Source organism: Crinia signifera, chromosome 3 (assembly GCF_055691185.1).
Source record: "Crinia signifera chromosome 3, ASM5569118v1, whole genome shotgun sequence".
Lineage (NCBI taxonomy): Eukaryota > Metazoa > Chordata > Amphibia > Anura > Myobatrachidae > Crinia > Crinia signifera.
In genome coordinates, this window is record NC_139219.1 from 200,445,524 (window position 1) to 200,464,682 (window position 19,159).

Here is a 19,159-nt window from a genome sequence, read left to right on the forward strand (position 1 = left end):
TACTGATATTGCAATAAATTATCGCATCCCTCACTGTGCCCATGGTTTGCCAACAGATTTCCTTATCACCCCTGATCTGCAGCAACTCCATGATTTCTTCATCACTCCAGTTTGACATTGCTGTACAGTGCAGTACAGTAGGTAGAAAGTGCAGTACAGTACACTTCTTGCTGCCAAATATTAGCTGTTATACTCATCCTCCCAGTGCAGTGCAGAAAAGTATTGTGTGCTCTACAGGCCTCAGCTGACTGGACACTGAAACTTAAATCAATCAGTACTCTTTACTCAGAGCAAGGAAATAACCCGGGTCTGCAGTTTTAATGCACAATAACTCGATTATGACCCGTGTATAACCCTTTTTTTTTTTACCGGGTTGAAATATTGGGATATTTGACACGGGTTATTGACTGTGGTGCTTTCACATTGCACATCGACCCGGTTAGAATCATCAATAACCCAGGTAAGACCCAAGTTATTTATGCGATGTGAAAGCGGTATATGTGTTATTCTCGCTTTATGGATAACTGTATTAAGGATAAGGAAATTGCAGGACTAAAAAATACCACAATCTTACATGTGGGGAGTTCATTGCCATAAGGAATTTGATCAAATATGATGACATCAGAACATATCCTGCAGATAAGCATGGCACCACTGTCATTATGGACTTGTAGCACTATAAAATTAAATATTCAGTGACAGCTTGAGGATCCTACGACATATAAATAATTAACTGGCGACCCTACACCCCAAAACAAGATGCAAATTGACCATATTCTCCAATCTGCAGTCATGGAAAATATCAGTACTAAAAAATACATAGAGACATGGAGACCCTCACAACTCAAAATTCAGTGATACCAACTGTATATAGAAATGCTGAGCAACCCCCTGGTCATCCAGCAGAGCTCTGTTAGTACTCCATTTCTCAGAATCTCTATCACTATCCACAGCAGATGGTGCAATCACAAAGTACATACCTCAAGAACACTTTAAAGTCACTGAGACAAGCTAAAGTAAAAGCATTGGCAATGTGAAGAGTCTACTATGATCAGTAGGAGTAAAACCTATAAGGATCATATGATTCCCTTTATCAACACATACTCCACGTGAGTACTACTATCAAGCAGACAGCCAAACATTTCTGTCCAATCATTCAAGGGGACCAGGATATTCCATCTTTGAATAACTGCCACCTGATGCCTTGTTACCGACAGGAAAGGAACATTAGGGACACTATACAGATATAACTTCATTTAAGAAACCCCAGGGGGCTCATTTCCTAACTAAGAAACCCAGGAAGAACAAATGTACAGGCTATGTGACCTGTGGGTTTCTACAGTGCATCCGGAAAGTATTTACAGTACAGTGCTTAACTTTTTCCACATTTTGTTATCTTAAAGCCTTTTTCCAAAATGGAATAAATTAATTTGTTCCCTCAAAATTCTACACACAATACCCCATTGAGCTCAGGTGCATCCTGTTTCCACTGATCATCCTTGAAATGTTGCTAAAGCTTATTTGGAGTCCACCTATGGTAAATTCACTTGTCTATATACTGACTCACACTTGACAGTGCATGTCAGAGCACAAACCCAGCACAAAGTCAAAGGAATTGTCTGTAGACCTCCAAGACAGGATTGTCTCAAGGCACAAATCTGGAGAAGGGTACAGAAAAATATCTACTGCTTTGAATGAGCACATACGTATCAACCATCAAAGCACATGGCAGCCCACCTGATGTTTGCCAAAATGAATCTGAAGGACTCTCAGACCATGAAAGACTAAATGATCTGGTCTGATGAGACAAAGATTAAACTCTTTGGTGTGAAATGCCAGGCGTCATGTTTGGAGGAAACCATGAACCACTCATCACCAGGCCAATACCATCGCCACAGTGAAGCATGGTGGTAGCAGCATCATGCTGTGGGGATGTTTTTCAGCAGCAGGAGCTGGGAGGCTAGTCAGACAATGGTTCATCTTTCAGCAGGACAACAACCCTAAGCACGCATCCAAGATAGCAAAGTAGTGACTTCAGGACAATTCTGTGAATGTCCTTGAGTGCCCCGGACAGAGCGCAGATTTGACTTTGATTGCACATCTCTGGAGAGATCTGAAAATGGCTGTGCCACGACGCTTACTATCCATCCTGATGGAACTTGAAAGGTGCTGCCTAAAGATAGGTGTGCCAAGCTTGTAGCATCATATTCAAAAAGACTTGATGATGTAATTGCTGCCAAAGGTGCACCAACAAAGTACTGAGCAATTGGTTTATATTTTTTACCCCTGGTATGTATACATTGACTGAAGATGATTGATCTACACAGTAAATAGGTAAGATTTTTTTTTTATATAAGTTGCATATGGATTACTAATGGAGAAAAGTTGTACTTTGTATGGCGTCTGCATACTATCTTTATTCTACTATTTGTTTTACTGGTTGGACTACAGGTACTAGTAGTTGCTTTAATGTCCTGCATGCGGTACTTTTGGTTCTCCAAGTACCATCATGTGGGGTTTGCTTGCATGGACATGTATTAACCAAAGTAAAACACAATATTAATTCTTATTTTTGCACTGAAATGCTATGAACTTATGCATTTTTTGGAGGTGCCCACTCCCCCAAGGGACCCCAGTTAGGGCTGACTAGTTTGAATGTCAACGCAATAGCCACAGGAACCAATATAAATACAACCCCAGACAGTAGCATTAATTCCTTGCCAATGTAGGATGTAGGGGTCCCCGGTATTTTTAAAACCAGCAGCAGTGGAGCCAGAGGTTCTGTTACAGTAGTTTGTGTTTGTCTGCTTTACCGTATTTTTAAGTTCTGTTTGAGCAAAAACACTGTCATGTTTTGTGTTTAGAAATTTACTGAGCTGAAAAATACAACCATGTTTGCAAGCTCAAATTAACACAGTGTGTAGTAAAGTAACCTCATAGTGTTAACTGCACGAGTAGATACTGTTCTTTTTGATTTTTTATACAGTAGGTTATGCTGAAAATCTCTAAAATCATACAAGATCTCACTTTACAGCACACTTTCACAACATTTTACTGTGTTGCATATTGTGTCAAATGAAACCACATAAACCACCTAACCACCTATAATCCACTGTTATGCAAAAAATAAATAATAGAAAATAAAAATGTGTTGTTTCATTTGATAAAATTAGATGCAGCTATAATACACAACTAAGACAATTGCAACTAACGTGGTATTGAATAGTTCTCAATGCTCCTGATGTTCTAATCTTAATTTTTTTTGTTCATATTAAAGAAACACATGCCATTATTCTTCATGCCCCTGTCACTCAGCACCATGGACAGTGGTGGAATGCAGAACTACATGTTCTAATAGGTGAGAAATCTGGGGCATATTTAGCATATTTAGCATATTTTTTATGGAATTTATAAAAACATTTAGAATTTAAAAAATGTAGTAAAAATGTAATATTTAATCAAATAAAATGTTGGTGTATGAATTAGCCCTAATGAATCTTTTTACAGGAAATGACATGAACACCTGCTCAATATCAACTATAAAGTACCATATATACTCGAGTATAAGCCTACTTTTTCAGAACATTTTTTATGCTCTCGGCTTATACTCGAGTGAGGGTCCCACTTGAGTCAATAAGTTTTTCCAGTTTTTTGTTGTGAAATTAGGTGCCTCGGCTTATATTCGGGTCTACTTATACTCGAGTATATACAGCAATATGTAGTTTGATATTGTACAGTTTTATTCCATTCAGAGCATACTTAAGTTATGAATCATAATGATCGGGGGAAAAAAGAGTTAAGTAACTACATTTTTCCAGGCAGATTCCCAACATCCAAAGATCCATAAAGCAGAAATAATTCTAAAGACACCAGTAGTTGCATACAGTAGTAAGGGACACAATATGCCAACTGCCATGATATTTTTGGCAGTCCTGATTCTGAAGGATTTGTTAGGACTGTGTTACAATTGCAAGGGAAGGAGAGAAAGTATGTCACACATCATGCTGTTGAAGGGGGTCTGGATGTGCGTGCTTATTCAATTCCTGTTAATAAGATTAGAATTATACAAGATGTCGTTATTAAAATTCCAGGGGCCAGTTAGAAAGATTATAACTTTTATTGCAAAAAAAAAAGCAAAATTCAGCCTCAGCTTTTTTTCTTAATTTATGGCTTTGACAACATTGAAAAGTCCAGAAAATTTAGAGAGATGCCTCAGGATTTGCACTGTAATCCTTCATCCCAAGGCATCACACAGCTGTAGATTTAGATAGTTCTGTGGAAACAATGCACATTGCCTCTCTCTAAACCAATTGCTTATGCACCGTTTCTTTTCAGTATGTAACAAAGATTACATTTAAATAAGAAGTCTATGTTTTAGAGTTTTCAGAATGATATAATTTGTATCCAATTTCCTTTTGGTTGGTATATATATATATATATATATATATATATATATATATATATATATATATATACAGATATATATATATATATATATATATATATATATATAAATATATATACAAATATATATATATAAATATATACAGTATATATATAAATAAAACCATGTGTGTGTATATATACATATATATATATATATATATATATATATATATATATATATATATATATATATATATAGAGAGAGAGAGAGAGAGAGAGATAGAGAGAGAAACTAGGTCTCCCACTCCACACAGGAACCAGAAAATAGCCCGTCACTGCAGCATAAAGGGGTTTATTGGAGCCTCAACAGCTCGTTTCGGGGAATACACCCCTTTCTCGAGAGGCAAAACCAAAATTCTCAATTTTACACCAATATACTTACCAACCCAGGGTCCAGCACTGCCCTCCTGCCCTCCCTCCTCCAGAGGAACTGACAGTGGGGTGAGCCGGCTTCCTCCGGTGCTGATCACGTGGAGACGCATAGCTCAGCCAATCAGGGCTGAGCTATGCATCTCCATGGAGATGCATCTACCAACCACGCTAGCAGCCTCTATAGCGATGGGACAGCACTAGGGAAGCTGTGATCAGCGCCAGAGGAACCCGGCTCACCCGCTGTCAGTGCGGGGTGAGCTGGCTCTGGAGGAGGGAGGGCAGCGCTGGACCCTCGGTTGGTAAGAATATTGGTGTAAAATTGAGGTGTGTGTGTGTGTGTGTGATAAAGTTCTACTTTTCTGTGTGTATGTGTGTTTTATTTTAACATTCTTTTTACAGGTGGACTACAACTTCCAGCGGGTCCATTAATGCCCCGCATGCTGGGACTTGGGGTTCGCCAAGTCCCAGCATGCGGGGGGAGGCCTGCTGGCACTTGTAGTTCACCTGAATAAAGCAATGTTATGTATATATGATTTTACACTATCAATGGTCAGGGACGCCGGTGACAGTCCCCGGCTTCAGCCCTGGACGGGTGAAGCCTGGAGGGGACCCCACTCCCCCAGGTACCCCGTCCAAGGCTGACCAGCCACGGTGCTCATGGTACGGCCGGGGGACCTTATGTAAAAAGTGTCCCCCTGCTGTGGCATGACACCGCGGGCTGTTGGAGCCCAGTGCTGGTTTCAAAATATGGGGGACCCCCAGATTTTTTGTCCCCCGTATTTTTGGAACCAGGTCTGGCTCAGCAGCCCGAGGCAGGTTATGCTCAGGAGGGGGGACCTCACGCCATTTTTTTAAAAAAAATTACTTTTACACAGTTTTTAAGACAGGACCATGCACAGATCTTAATGATCTGTGCATGGTTCTGGCAAATTCGCCTGTCAGAACGTGGTCTGCATGTGTGGCAATTTTTAGTAATATTTTCCCGTTTTCACACTCATTAAATGCGATTTTTATACTTTATAATGGGAAGACATCTGGATGCAAGTTCCGGAGTTACTAAAAATTGCACCTTCAGAATGTGAGATTTCACATCTCATTAAATATGCGAATTCGGAAAAAACGTGTGATTTCGGAAGTTTTTGCCAGAAAAAATTGCATAAATCTAATTTTCGCATCTCATTAAATGTCACCCAAAATGTCTAAAATACGCCATTTACTGGCATTGTTACTTTTTCAAAGATCAGACCACATGCATAGTCTTTACAGCAATGTTTCGGGGATTGATTCCCATCCTCAGGCTATACATACAGCACATGAAAATGTATGTATAGCCTGAGGACTGGAATAAACCCCTGAAACGTAGCTGGAAAGACTATGCGCGTGGTCTGATCTTTGAAAAAGTAACAATGCCAGTAAATGTCGTATCTTAGAGACATTATATATAGCGTGTCCCAGAAACACTGCTGGCAGCGAGTAAAACTACATCACTCTCTTTCACACACAGACACAAGCACAGAGGCAATACCAAGGTAGCATACTAGATTTATAAACATTTGCTCCAAACGGGCTTGCTGGTATATATATATATATATAGATATATATATATATATATATCTATATATATATATCTATATATATATATATATATACATACTGTAGATAGATGGATAGTTAATGTGTGTGTTTTGAAAATAAACTATGCAAACTAGAAACTATTGCACAGGTTGCAAACTGTTAATTCATGTTTGTAAAATGTAAGTTTTTATCTATGTTAACTATATGAATTTAAAAGCAAGAAGGTATGAACTCTGTACAATCCTCTGATATTTTCCAGTAGGATAATCCCTAGGTAAACACACAGAGGGCTTTTGATTTCGTATTATTGTCGCACTGCATAGTGTTATGTAAAAAATAATTCCATTCTAAATAAAACATGTGGAGTGTTTATATGCCCACTGGAACAACTTCACACAATTTGCTGGCTTGATGGAAGCCAGGTCTTTCCCATAAATACTTTTCTGCAGCTACATTGTCAGCAATGGTGTATACTGTGCCTCAACAATCAGTGCCATGCTTTGGCTGTGTGAGAAATAATGTCCGTGCCAGGATCCTTAACAAAGGGAGTATACAGGATGAAAACACGAGGTACAAAGAAATAGGATCAGAAAACAGACTTCCATGAAGTATTCTATTAAATCCAGACATACCCCAGGGCTCTCCATTTTGAAAGTCTTAATAAAAAATGCTTTTGTGAAATGATGATATGACTTAGGCATGCTCATTTTATGGAAAACTAATTGTAGAACAAAGTGCTTGTTTCATATGTGGAAATAAAATGTTTACAATAACAAGAGCATGTTTCAGTGAGCTACACACAACAGCTTCATTAACCTTCTGCCATGAAATGAATGGGTGATACTGGAAAAACCCCAAACACACTACCCAATTTTTTTTAAAGAACATGGCACAGAAGGTTCCTTCTGAGGATCATGTGCAGGCTCAATATCGTAAATGATGTGAGGTACCGTGCATCATTATCCACTCCGATCTGTAAGCTGAACATGCAGGTCAATTTTGGCTATGGGGCCAACAAGCTGTCTGTTCAGCAGGGTCCTGTTGATGTCACTGAATTCTATTGATAATGATATTGCTCCATGTATATGCACAATATTGTTCACATGCCCCTTAACGATATCAGCCATGCCCCAGGTCAGCTACTGTGTTGACATCCTCCCCTTACTACAATAGTAGTAATCTAAAGGTGCATACACACTTGGCATTTTTGCCCAACTTGTATGCACAGCGATGATGGGGAAAATTGCTCAGTACATACACCATGGGTCCTCAAACTGCGGCCCTCCAGATGTTGTGAAACTACAATTCCCAGCATGCCTTGCCACAGTTTTAACACTCCCTTATAGGAAAACTGTGGCAAGGCATGCTGGGATTTGTAGTTTCACCACATTTGGAGGGCCGCAGTTTGAGGACCCATGACATACACACTGAGCGATTTTTGCCCTTCTAATCGATGTTCCCAGGGGTGGACGGCTTTAAGAGTCATTTAAAACTTTAACATACTGCATACATCCAATTTGTTTCCAAGTTGAATGTTTGCATGTCCAATCCTGTTCCCTAATACAATAAACAGCATTTGCATCTAAATTCTTTAGGACTAGGCAGATTAAGATGAAACTATTAGTGCTCTGGTGTGGGAGAAAGTTATGTATTAAATGCGGGTGGTTTTTAGGCATATAAAGATGCACTTATCTCTTGTGTTTCCAGGGAAATGTTAGCACTGTATTTACAAATGGACTTTATAACCAAACATTCTGAGGACATGATGCAGCTACCGAAGGCCAGATTCATCCCTTGAGTGGTGGGTTTTGCTGGGGCAGGACAAACCTACAAGGGCAGGTTTTTCCTGCCCCAGCAAAACCCACCACAGAATGTAGGGCAACCCCCCCATCGTTCACCCCCCCTCATCTCCGCTCCAGCGATCGTACTCCGGAGCTCTACTGTCGCTGCCCCAACAACCATTCACAGCAGACAGTGAGCAGGTGGCAGGCTCGAGGATGTTCGGAGCAGCTCAGAGGACTCAGGCGCCCGAACTCGCATGTGATCTCGAGTCCCCCCGAGCCTGCCGCCTGCTCACTGCAACTAATGGTGGCAGGGGCATCAGCAGGTGAGCTCTGGTGTACTATCACTGGAGTGGAGGGGCAAGGTGGAGCGACAGAAGGGGAGGGGGGAGCTACCACTGTGGGGGGGTGCCTGGAGAGGTGATGCGCCAGTGGTGCACAGCTGCAGGCACCACTGGCGCACTGCGGCAGCCCTGCTGAGCCCAGAAAATGTCTCGGCATACCACTGAAGTGATTTGGGCCATATGGGCAGGGAGCTAAAATGTTCAAGGGCCTATTGTGAGAAGTGAACAAGCTGTGATGTGTTGTGTGTGTGTGGTCACTGCTATGTGGTTGCAACCAGTGCTATGTTGGTGTATACACATCATAAGCAACATTGTCAAAAACATCAGTTGTATATAGCTGCTCATTATAATGATGCCATGATGCTGGACCTATTTCTGTGTGGAGGCCTGGACCCGTAGCTCTATCCGCCCCATTGTCATTATGGCCTTGCAGCTACCTATAATATTTTACTTTTTGTTTTTATTTTAAAGAAAATGCATTATGTGATGCTGCCAATATTTGTAACAAAGAAAAGAAAACTTTTACATGCATTAAGAAATACAGTCACTAAAGCAAGTCATGTTTTATATGTTCTTTAAACATTCAGGAACATGAACTGTTTAGAAATATATTGTTACAAAAGCCAGTTAAAAGCGTATTAATGGTTACCTTTTCCCCACTTTCTCCTGGAACGCCATTTTCCCCTTTGCTTCCTTTTTCACCCTGCAAATACAATAAAAGATATTTACAAAAAAACTATTGTGATAAATAGTACATTCCATCCAGAAGATTATTGTTAGCTGTCTTCACATGAAGCAAGGAACAAGTAAAGGATTTGAGAGTGAAGGTAACCACTGGAATGTTAACAACAGTGTGTTACATCTATGCTAATTTGTTTTCACTTTTGGAAATGATAAATGTCTCAAGTGACTTCCAGCTGTAATAAAGATGTGTGGCCAAGGCTGTGCTTTAGCATCCAATTAAAATCAAAGTGTAGGAACTTGAAGGGAATAGTAGATTAATCACACTGGTATCACTGCACCAGAAAAGCAAAATTAATTGGAGTTGTATTAAGGAACAGTGGGTATACCCCTACAGCTAGGTTAGTAGTGGCCTTCATGTAGGGTAGCCCCTCTTTCGAAAGAACCAAATACCTTATTGTAATTGATTCGCACGGAGGACCAATGGTGTGCATCTGCGCATGCTCAAACGCAAGGTGCATGCACCCACGGCAAACACTCTTTTTGCCGTGTGCACGCAACCTACACAGTGGAAGGGGGTGGAGAAGGACGGTGGTGCTGCGCAGCCCCATTAGTATATAGCAATGCCCAGCATTTCATGGGTGTTCCCATGAGAACACTGGGCATTCTCATGCTAATGAGGCCGTGATGCGGGTGTGGCGGGCGGGCCGCTGACATCACCGGATGTCAGCTACCTTGCCTGTCAGTGCCCGCAGTTTAGAGACACCATATAGGTGTCTCTGAACTGCAAGCATCGGAGATATCATTCGATGGTCGCTGACCATCAAATGATTTGTCCATGCCTGCGAATGGACGATTATGTAAATCATCCATTCACAGGCGTGCAAATATCGCAGCCTTGCGAGTCAATCAGAATAAGGTCCCTAATGTGTTCATTGGTAAACTCACTCCTGGTTTTATACATTGGAGGTTATGCAAAATAAGCAGGAAAAAACATATGGTTAAACTAGGCACTAAGGTTAGGGCATGCAGCAAGCAGCAGTGGTCTCTTACAAAGTAAACATCAGTAACAATTAAAACAAATAAGACAGCAGCAACTGGCCCATAAGGCAAATGTTTAGTATGCATCAATTTGTGATTTGGATCTGTCAATAACTCTAGGTCTGGCATCATTTAGATGCCTATTATAAGTATTGTTTTCTAATGTGTGCGACATGACATATTTTGAATTATTATTGCTGACCTTTGTACCTTGCAACCTCCCTTGATCATTTGACAGAAGGAAAGCTGACTTTTCTGACTACTTTTGCACTTGTGTTGTTAACAAGAAAACACAAGTGCAGTCAGAGACTGTACAAAGCATGCTTACAAATGCCCAGTAGAAGCAGTGAATACATTAGGCTGTGGAAAGCGGTGAACGAGGTTATAGTACCTTACCTACTGGTATCATTAGAGGATCTTACTTTACATTATAACAAAATAGAGTCAGAAGGTCATGGGTGGCAAACAATAACAAATAAAATGAAGAAGGGAAACAAGTGTAACTTTCACTTTTTCATGTTGTCTAATAGCATAGTCCTTTATTTCATGTTCTCTATTTATGGAAGGTCATTAATTTGTGCTGACTTATCAGTGGTGTAGCTACCGTGCAGCAGACCCCGCGGCTGCTTGGGGGAGTGCGTGCCAGCGGGGTCTGTCGCAGATGCCGCCGGTGCTCATCAGGCAAAGAAGCAGGAGGGTGGCTCCAGCGGCACAGGGCGCACTGTGCACCACAGACAGTCTCCTAGCATCCACTAGAGCCGCCCACCCACCACCAACCTCCCATCCAGCAGGGTCACAGGCACCAGCGGTGCTCATCAGTGGAAAAAGCAGCCTCAGGCGTCAGGTCAGAAGCAGGGAGGCTCCAGCGGCGCATGAGCTCCGAGCACCATTACTGTCACAAGGTACACTGTGCACTGCAGACAGTCTCCCGGTGCTCGCCAAGAAGAGCTCACCCACGGTCAACCTGCGGGGGCATCGTCAGTCGATATTTTGGTGGGGGGGTGGGCACCAGATGATATTTTGGCTGGGGGGAGCAAAATTTGTAGTTACACCACAGTGACTAAAGATTACATAGCAGCCATTCAAGTGCAGCTTCACCTGCAATGTCATATTATACACAAATTACATATATTTGGTTCTTTAATCATGTGCAGGACCCGTTCTGCATGTGCGTGAATGGGTCCTGTGACATCAGAAGCAGGAAGGCAGCAATTGTCAGTGATTGACAGCCTGCTGACATTTGGGGGTGGCAACAGCCTTTGTTATTATTCATTTTTGTAGACTCTGACAATATACAGTATGATCTCTTACATACATACAGTAGTCACATGAAATCAGGAGTATGATTTGGATTTGCACTTGTACAGTATATCTACTCAGTGTTGGACTTAGGCATAAGAAGCCCACAAGGGGGATGCAGTGGTAGGAGGTCATGTTTAGGGTTGTGGCCAGTCTCCAAAGAGGCTTGGCTAACATTAGAGAGTGCATGGTCTGGGCCCCTTGATAAATATGTATAGTAAATTCTGCTAGTGCATGAATGATAATGTACTGTACCAGGGTAATAAGAGCAATGCATTGAAGACCATAGTCCTGTGCAGTAAGGTAACATGTATAATACAGAATTAAAATGCACAGTCTGGAACCTGATCCCTAGAATATTAAACAGGCCCTCATGCAGTACTCTGTACCCCTGTGAGCCAGTCCAACCCTGTATCTTCTTTTACAGACAGCATATGACACAAATGTATTATGCAATAACCTTAACTTTAACTACAAGACAACTAAATGGTTGTTTATCCAAAAATAAACTACAGTAGGTTAGGATGGAAGTAAAAAACTAAGCAATTAGACAAGATGACAAGGTGCAAATCACACTTGTTTCCCGCTTTTATTTTACAGATGGCTCAAAGCCACCCACAATGCTGTGACTTCAAATTAGATTTTATACTCTATAGATTTTATCAGTGTGGAACTACTAGTGTTGTAGGGAGTACAGCGTTTATGGGGCCCAGAAGTTAGAGGGTGCCCCTAATTGCAGTGTTCTGCCCTTTATTTCGCGATAAAGATGTCTCCCTTTAGGACTATTCTTATTTTCAACAAAAAAATCACAACATTTCTTCTGCAACTTTTGTAAGGATACCATAGGCAAACGCAGGGGGGGGGTTTCAATCAATAGAGCTGGCACGACATCATGCAGTGTAGGGGACAGAGTGGAGCTACTGCACATGCCCAGTGTACTAGCTTCTTCTACCGCATATACTGTATAAGTGGATCTGGTCCCTGAAACATCGCAATGGACCAGAGAGTAGCTGCCAGGAGGATGAGACAGGAGCCTTACCATGAAGTGGGCGATTGTGATCTTAGAAAGAGCAGTACTTGTATTATGTTTGTGTATTTATTATGATATGTTTAACCTTTTCCAGACCTCTTATCTTATTTAAATGTTTGAAACAGCCTATACTATAGACCATCTGTACTGTTAAATATCAATACTGTATTCCAGTATCCAGTATATAAAAAGACTAATTTTTGGGGCTGTTACTACTCTCCCAGACTCCCATACTTACTCCAGTTGGAGTTTTTGGATTACATTTGGAAACCCCCCCTCTAAAAATACTGTGTTTGCCACTGGATACAGATTGCGATTGATCCCCTATGTTATTGTAGAATGCATAGATATAAATATGTAATATCCACTGTGTGTGATGTGATCTTTTGCCGGTCACAGCTACATAACAAATGAACCAATCAGCCTTTTAATGCCATCATAAGAATATTTAAAACATCTAGTTGACCTTTTATCAAAGCAGTTTCACAAATACATTTTATGTGTTGTCAGATTCCTCCCTGACACCTATGTATTAAGTAAATGACTGTCACCTGTCAAAGTACTAAATCATCTTTTAGTTTGCAAATGTTTCTATTCCATAAGGTTAATAAAACACACCATGCAAGGCTTTCCACAAAGAGCGGCATGTCTTTATCCAATGAATTGGATATGTTACATTCTTTAGGTGCTATGCAATAGTAGTAAAGTCTATAGAAGTAAGTCCATACATACTACACATAACCTGCCATACATACTACACATAACCTGAGTGAAGTAGCCTGCATTGGGAATTTTAAAAGCTCCTTTGAGATCAAACCATCTACCAGAAAATAGCTGACAGCAATTACTTACACTATTTTAAGTAATCACAAAATACATGCTTCTGTATGTGCATAAGCTTTGTACAATCCCCATACATGCAGGCCCAACTAATGAGTTAGAAATTAATAAAAAAAAAATATTTTGACAATAAAAAATACCTAATTATGCAGTTACATTTCATAAACACTGGTAATGTAGTTAAAACTGAACATACTGTACTGAAATGGGGGGAGCACCAGGACCAGTGTGATTCCTATATTCTCATACTACCCATACTGCTCTGATAAGACCAGGACATTTATACAGTAATTTCATCAAAATAATGTTATACCAATTTTCCTCATTCTGTTGGTTACCTGCAACTTTTTACATAAAAACAGCAACAGCTTCTTCCTGGGCATAGCATGGGGTAGCAACTAGCCACACTACCAAGTCTCCACCCCTAGTTAATAGGAGATGGGCCCAGCGCATGTGCAGTATCGGCAACGGTACTGTGCATGCGTATTCCCCAGCTTCTATGGGCTGCATCGACTGCATCCCATAGAAACCAGCTAGACCTGCACGGTAAGGCAGGGAGTGTCTTCCTGCCGGAAGTTAGTTCTCTGCCTATCGCAAACTGGATTCACAGTCCCAGAGGGAGGAAACTCCTCCCAATGGTGACTGGCAGGTAGGATATCCAATAGGAAGTCGCTGCCAGTCATTGTGAAACCACAGAATGCATCTGGCTTCACTTAAGGTGGCCATACATTTGCAGATTTATCTTTAGATCTGGCTGGTTGGAACAAAAACATGGTTATGGATGAGAGCAAACGGCAGTTGACCATTTGCTTGGAAATGCTGGAAAAACTGACAAACTGTCACTCATCCATAAGCATGTTTTTGTTCCAACCAGCCAGATCTGAAGATAAATCTTACTAGTGTATGGGTACCTTTAGGCTGAGGAAGGTGTCAGATTTCACTGGGGAGGCTGCATTCCTGCAGTCTGTAGGTAAAATCTGCCACTGCTTAACAATAAGCCAAACAGTGTTATTTTACCATATTTTTTTTTTTTTTAAATAAACCAAGAAAAGATATGCTTGCCTGTACACCTTGTTCTCCCTTTCCCCCTGGCAAACCTGTGGATCCTGGTAATCCTGCTTCACCCTATATGAGAAGTAACAAAATACAAAAGATAATTACAGTACATAGTTTGGATTAAACAAAACAAGAAAAAAGCACATTTCAAAATTTTTGTGTATTCATTCTACTTATGTTGATCTTAAGGAGGCAAAACCACATTCTGGAGTTTTTGGGCCTATTTATTAAACAAATAGCTATATTGTGAAATGTACCCAACTTTACATTACACGGATTGGCCCTGGTAGCTAACGCCATCTTTAAGGGACCTTTGTATTTGCTGTATGTGGGTGTCTGTGGAGGGCTGCACATGTAAACGAGTGTTTGGAACATATTTAGCAAAGAGACTTAAAATATCCAACTGTCCTAATGTTGTCGATAGCCTGTGTTTTAAATTTTGATTAAAGAAGTGGGCAGTGGAAAACATGAATGCAGTGGCATATATGTGTACATATAGTAGGTGATCTACAAAATTAAGTTCTTTGAAAATTAGATGTAAAGGTAAAACCCTCTTGAGCACTATTGAGAAAGTTCAATGCTACAGGGATGTCTGAGGAAGTGTGACACCATGGGGGCACAACTGAAGTGTTTTGGCAGAACCCTAGGGATCCAGTCACATTATTGACCACCCCCCTTCACACATTACTGTCCTCTTCGTTGGGGATACCTGGAGACCCTCCTCCCCTGGCATCCTCAACCTGACCCCACTACCACCTCCAGGACCACAATTTGCTATCCATTGGGCCTAATTCAGACCTGACTGCACAGCTGCAAATTTACAGCAGCCAGTGTTCAGTGAAGCCACCTTTCGAATTAATGAGTTGGCTGTGCAAATTGATGTGATTGGCACATATCAATTTGAAGCCGTAATGATGTGTCCAAAAACCATCACCATCTAATGATTTTTATAATGATTTTTAGGCACAAGTCATCGCAAGTGCAGAGTAGCAAGGGACTTACTCAGTATTGTGATGGAAAAGGGCATATCTAACCTGGGGCTGACGTCACACACCCTCTCCTAAAAGGCTCTGGCACACCTAGCCTTCTTTCCTGGACACTCCCAGTGTTTTCCAGGGCACGCCTGTGGTTTTCTTAGCACTCCCACTAAACGTCTGGTTTCCACCCCAGGCATCTACTTCCTGTCAATCACTTTGCAAACAGCTTGCATATAGAAAAAATAGCAGGCTTTCTTTGCAGGATGGCCTTGTGCATGCATACTACGGGCCATCCACATGTGCAATGTATTGATAATTGGCAAATTCATGGCTGTGTGATCTGGTCTGACCTACACCCCTTGTTCTACACCCAAATGTTACAGAATTATATATATAGACATTGTAGGGGCTCTGCACATACTAGTGTGTGCAGAGCCCCTATAATGTCTGTTTAAACAATGTGGTCACAAGCCATAGGGCACCCCAAAACTAGGAAAGGTGAGTGCCGATGTTAAGTGTGTGTATATATATATATATATATATATATATATATATATATATATATATATATATATATAAAAATAGTATCAACTAGTGCCTCACGTGCCTAGTGGGAAATTCACCACTGTGGGGATCTCAAACAGAATAGCAATCAAAAAACCTTGGGGTAATATACCTTTTGGGTGAAAAAAGACATTCAACTCAACTGAATATGTTTGAGTTTAAACATCTAGGACCATATGCACCAAGCTTCAAAAAGTGATAAAGTGGAGAGGTATAAACCACCCGACAAGCAGTTCCTAACTGCTATGCCATAGGTTGGGTTTGAAAAATAGTAAATTGTTTTGTGAGATTGTGCACTAAGTGCATTGTTCGGGGTTAATAGTTTGATTTCTGCGCTCTACCCCTAATCTGTGAAAATGGGTGATAACAGGGTATTGGTGGGCTAATATATAAATGAGAGAGGTTTTGGTAGTGGTTTTTGTAAACACTTTATTGATTTATTCACTGTGTTCAGAAACACTAACAATCATGTGGTGCAGTAAAACTACAGTGTTTTTGATAAGTTCTGATCAGTGTAACTATAATACACATGTGAGTGTTAGTCACAGCAATGTAGGTTGCTGTGTCTGTTAGAGGACTGTTATCAGGGGTCAATTGACCCATCTCTGGTGGCCTGCTAATGTTCGCTCTTAAGAGCTCTCTAACCCCGCCAGGTATGAATGGTGTGTCTCTAGCGGTGGTTAGTCTGCATCTGTTTGCAGAGGGAACAATCTGCAGGTCAGTGGGGAAAGGGTCAAAAGCAGAGGATATCAGTGGACAGCAATGTCTCTGGCTCTGGGTTCCAGTTCCCATGTGGTGGTTGCGGAGTAAGGGCCAATTAGTCTGGTGTGAGCATGGGGGGGTGGTGAGCGTCTTCCCCTTGGTCCATTGTTGTCTGTGTCTTTGCGTCTTCGCTGGGGTGCTGTGTGTAGCTCCGGCAGCTCCTGGTCCACGGAGCTTCAGTGCTGGCTAGCGCCACTTCCGGGTTGGGCGATCTCGAGAGATCTTGTCTGCCAGGAGTGAGCGCTGCAGACGGAGCTCCGTGCGCTCAACTTTGTTGGCGAGGAGGAGGCTTTAGTTGTGTGATAAGTCTTGTGCATCTGAGTGTCTCAAAAAAAGGGGAAAGGGGGGAAAGGGGAGAGGCCAAGGGCACTGGGCTAATTTGACAGGGGGTAAGAAGGCATACTGCAATCAACACAATCAAATGAATCACGTTATATAGTTGTGGAGGTGCTCCCAGGGAGTAGGGTAAGTATAGGCAAAAAAATGGGATATCCAAGAGAGGATATCGAAAAAGTCTCTCGGGTGGGGCACAGCCTTCTAAGAAAAATAGTCACTGTTAAGACTAAACTTTATTCAGGTTAAAATTGACCCTAAAGTTGGGTCAGACAAGGACATAAGACAAAGACAAACAGGTAACACTTACAAGAGTATATATGAGAGAAAGTAGTGAAATATAATTTTCTAAGTGTCTGTGGATTATGGGAGGAAAAGTACCTCAAAGTACAAATGTCGGTATATGAATATACTAGAATAAATTTCTAAAAATCCTATCAGACAAAAAGCGCCTCCACTGACCATGTATGTTCTCAGTTATATGAATGAATGTTAAATGATGATATATTGCAACAATGCTCCCTGTAAATAACAATACTATCACTGATGAATTCCACCGAAATGTTTATAAGTAACAGAATAAGATTAAATAGAGATAGAAATACCTGAGTTTGATTGCTAAGGGAGTGGCTGCTGCCTGTGCATGTGACAAGTGTCAGTGAATGCACAGTTGAGCGGACCCCGAGAGCGTCACAGGTATTGGAGTGTAGATAAGGCGGTTTCTGCTGTTTCAAGGGGTAACCTGCCTGGCTCTGTTATACAAAAGACAGCGCAGAGTCGGGTATCGGGTCCCCTGAAAATGAGAGAACCCTGAGTATTAGATACAAGTAATTAGTAGAAAGTACTCCTTCACTTTTGTCCCTGGTGTATGCTGCTGTCCTCTGTGTACAGAGATAACTGTAGTGAACAGAGGTTGAGCGATACCACCCTGGTAGTGAGGTGTGGAAAGAAGATTAGTATGCATACTGGTTAGTCTTTTCCTGTTGTCAAATGAATGACATGCAGAAAAATTGACACTTGGGATCCAACTGATCGCTGCTGAAATACTGTGCAAAGAGAATAGGGCCAGAAAAAATAGGAGAAGGAGAAGGGTGGTGGAAAAGGAACATAGATTTTTTGTATAATTTTTTAAATTTTTTATAGTTAGGCATGTGTAAGTGTATTAGATTTCTCAAATTATAGCATAGCCATGTAATTGTATTAATACACTTTTTAATTATGAGTAGCAGTTAATTTCTCATAAAATACATGCAACACTGTGACAGTTTAAATAATAGATACTCAGATAATGCCACTTTGGGCTGATAGACTCACGAACGTGGACCCCAAGGCGGCCGTTTTGCAGGTAGTTGGAAGGTCTAGGTAGTGGGCCCAGGCAGAATTAAGGCACTGTGACAAAAGAAGAAACGCTGATGCCTTGAATGCAGACACCGGCAGTTACAGCGCGTGTCTCCGTGATGTCCAGACGCCGGAGTCCCACGATCAAGCGCTGAGTGTTCAGCGGGAGCCGACAAAGAGTAACCTGGAGGTGGAGATGTCCAGACGCCGGAGTCCCACGATCAAGCGCTGAGTGTTCAGCAGGAGCTGGCAAAGAGTAACCTGGAGGTGGGAGTCCGTGTTGCGTGCGCCCTGAGATGGATACAGTCTCAGTTAAGCCGTAGAAGCTGGCAATGTGATTGGCAGTAAGCCGCCGGTTGGAGCGTCTGAGATGTGCAGGTAATGCGGTCCGTGAGCTGTCAGGGTAAGTATGCTGGGTTACAGGGGAAGTCTCTGATTGAGAAAGCCTCTGGTGAAACGTACGTCTCGGATTGTGGTCTCCGCTGTGCACAAGCGGGACCCTGACCGCCTCACCTGCCTGTTACTCAGTTCCCCTGCGAACATTAACAGGCCACCGGAGATGGGTTAATTGACCCCTTATAACAGTCCTCTAACAGTCACAGCAACCTTCATTGCTGTAACTAAGACTCACAGGTGTATTATAGTTAAGGAGCCCATACACGCTCCATTGTGGACCAGCTCCGTTCTGTACTATGCGATGCGCGCCCCCGCGCATCACAT

The 19,159-nt window shown here is 41.6% G+C and overlaps 1 protein-coding gene across 1 annotated transcript in view; it reads right to left on the reverse strand.

The window, feature by feature from the left end:
• LOC146062954 (collagen alpha-1(XIX) chain-like) overlaps window positions 1-19,159 on the reverse strand; it is a 266,102-nt gene that overhangs the window by 73,798 nt on the left and 173,145 nt on the right. Inside the window, exons 9-10 of the mRNA XM_083174964.1 lie at window positions 14,472-14,534; window positions 9,168-9,221 (exon numbers count right to left, since the gene is read on the reverse strand). Of these exons, the coding sequence (XP_083031090.1) occupies window positions 9,168-9,221; window positions 14,472-14,534 (117 nt within the window). The remainder of the gene's footprint in view (window positions 1-9,167; window positions 9,222-14,471; window positions 14,535-19,159) is intronic.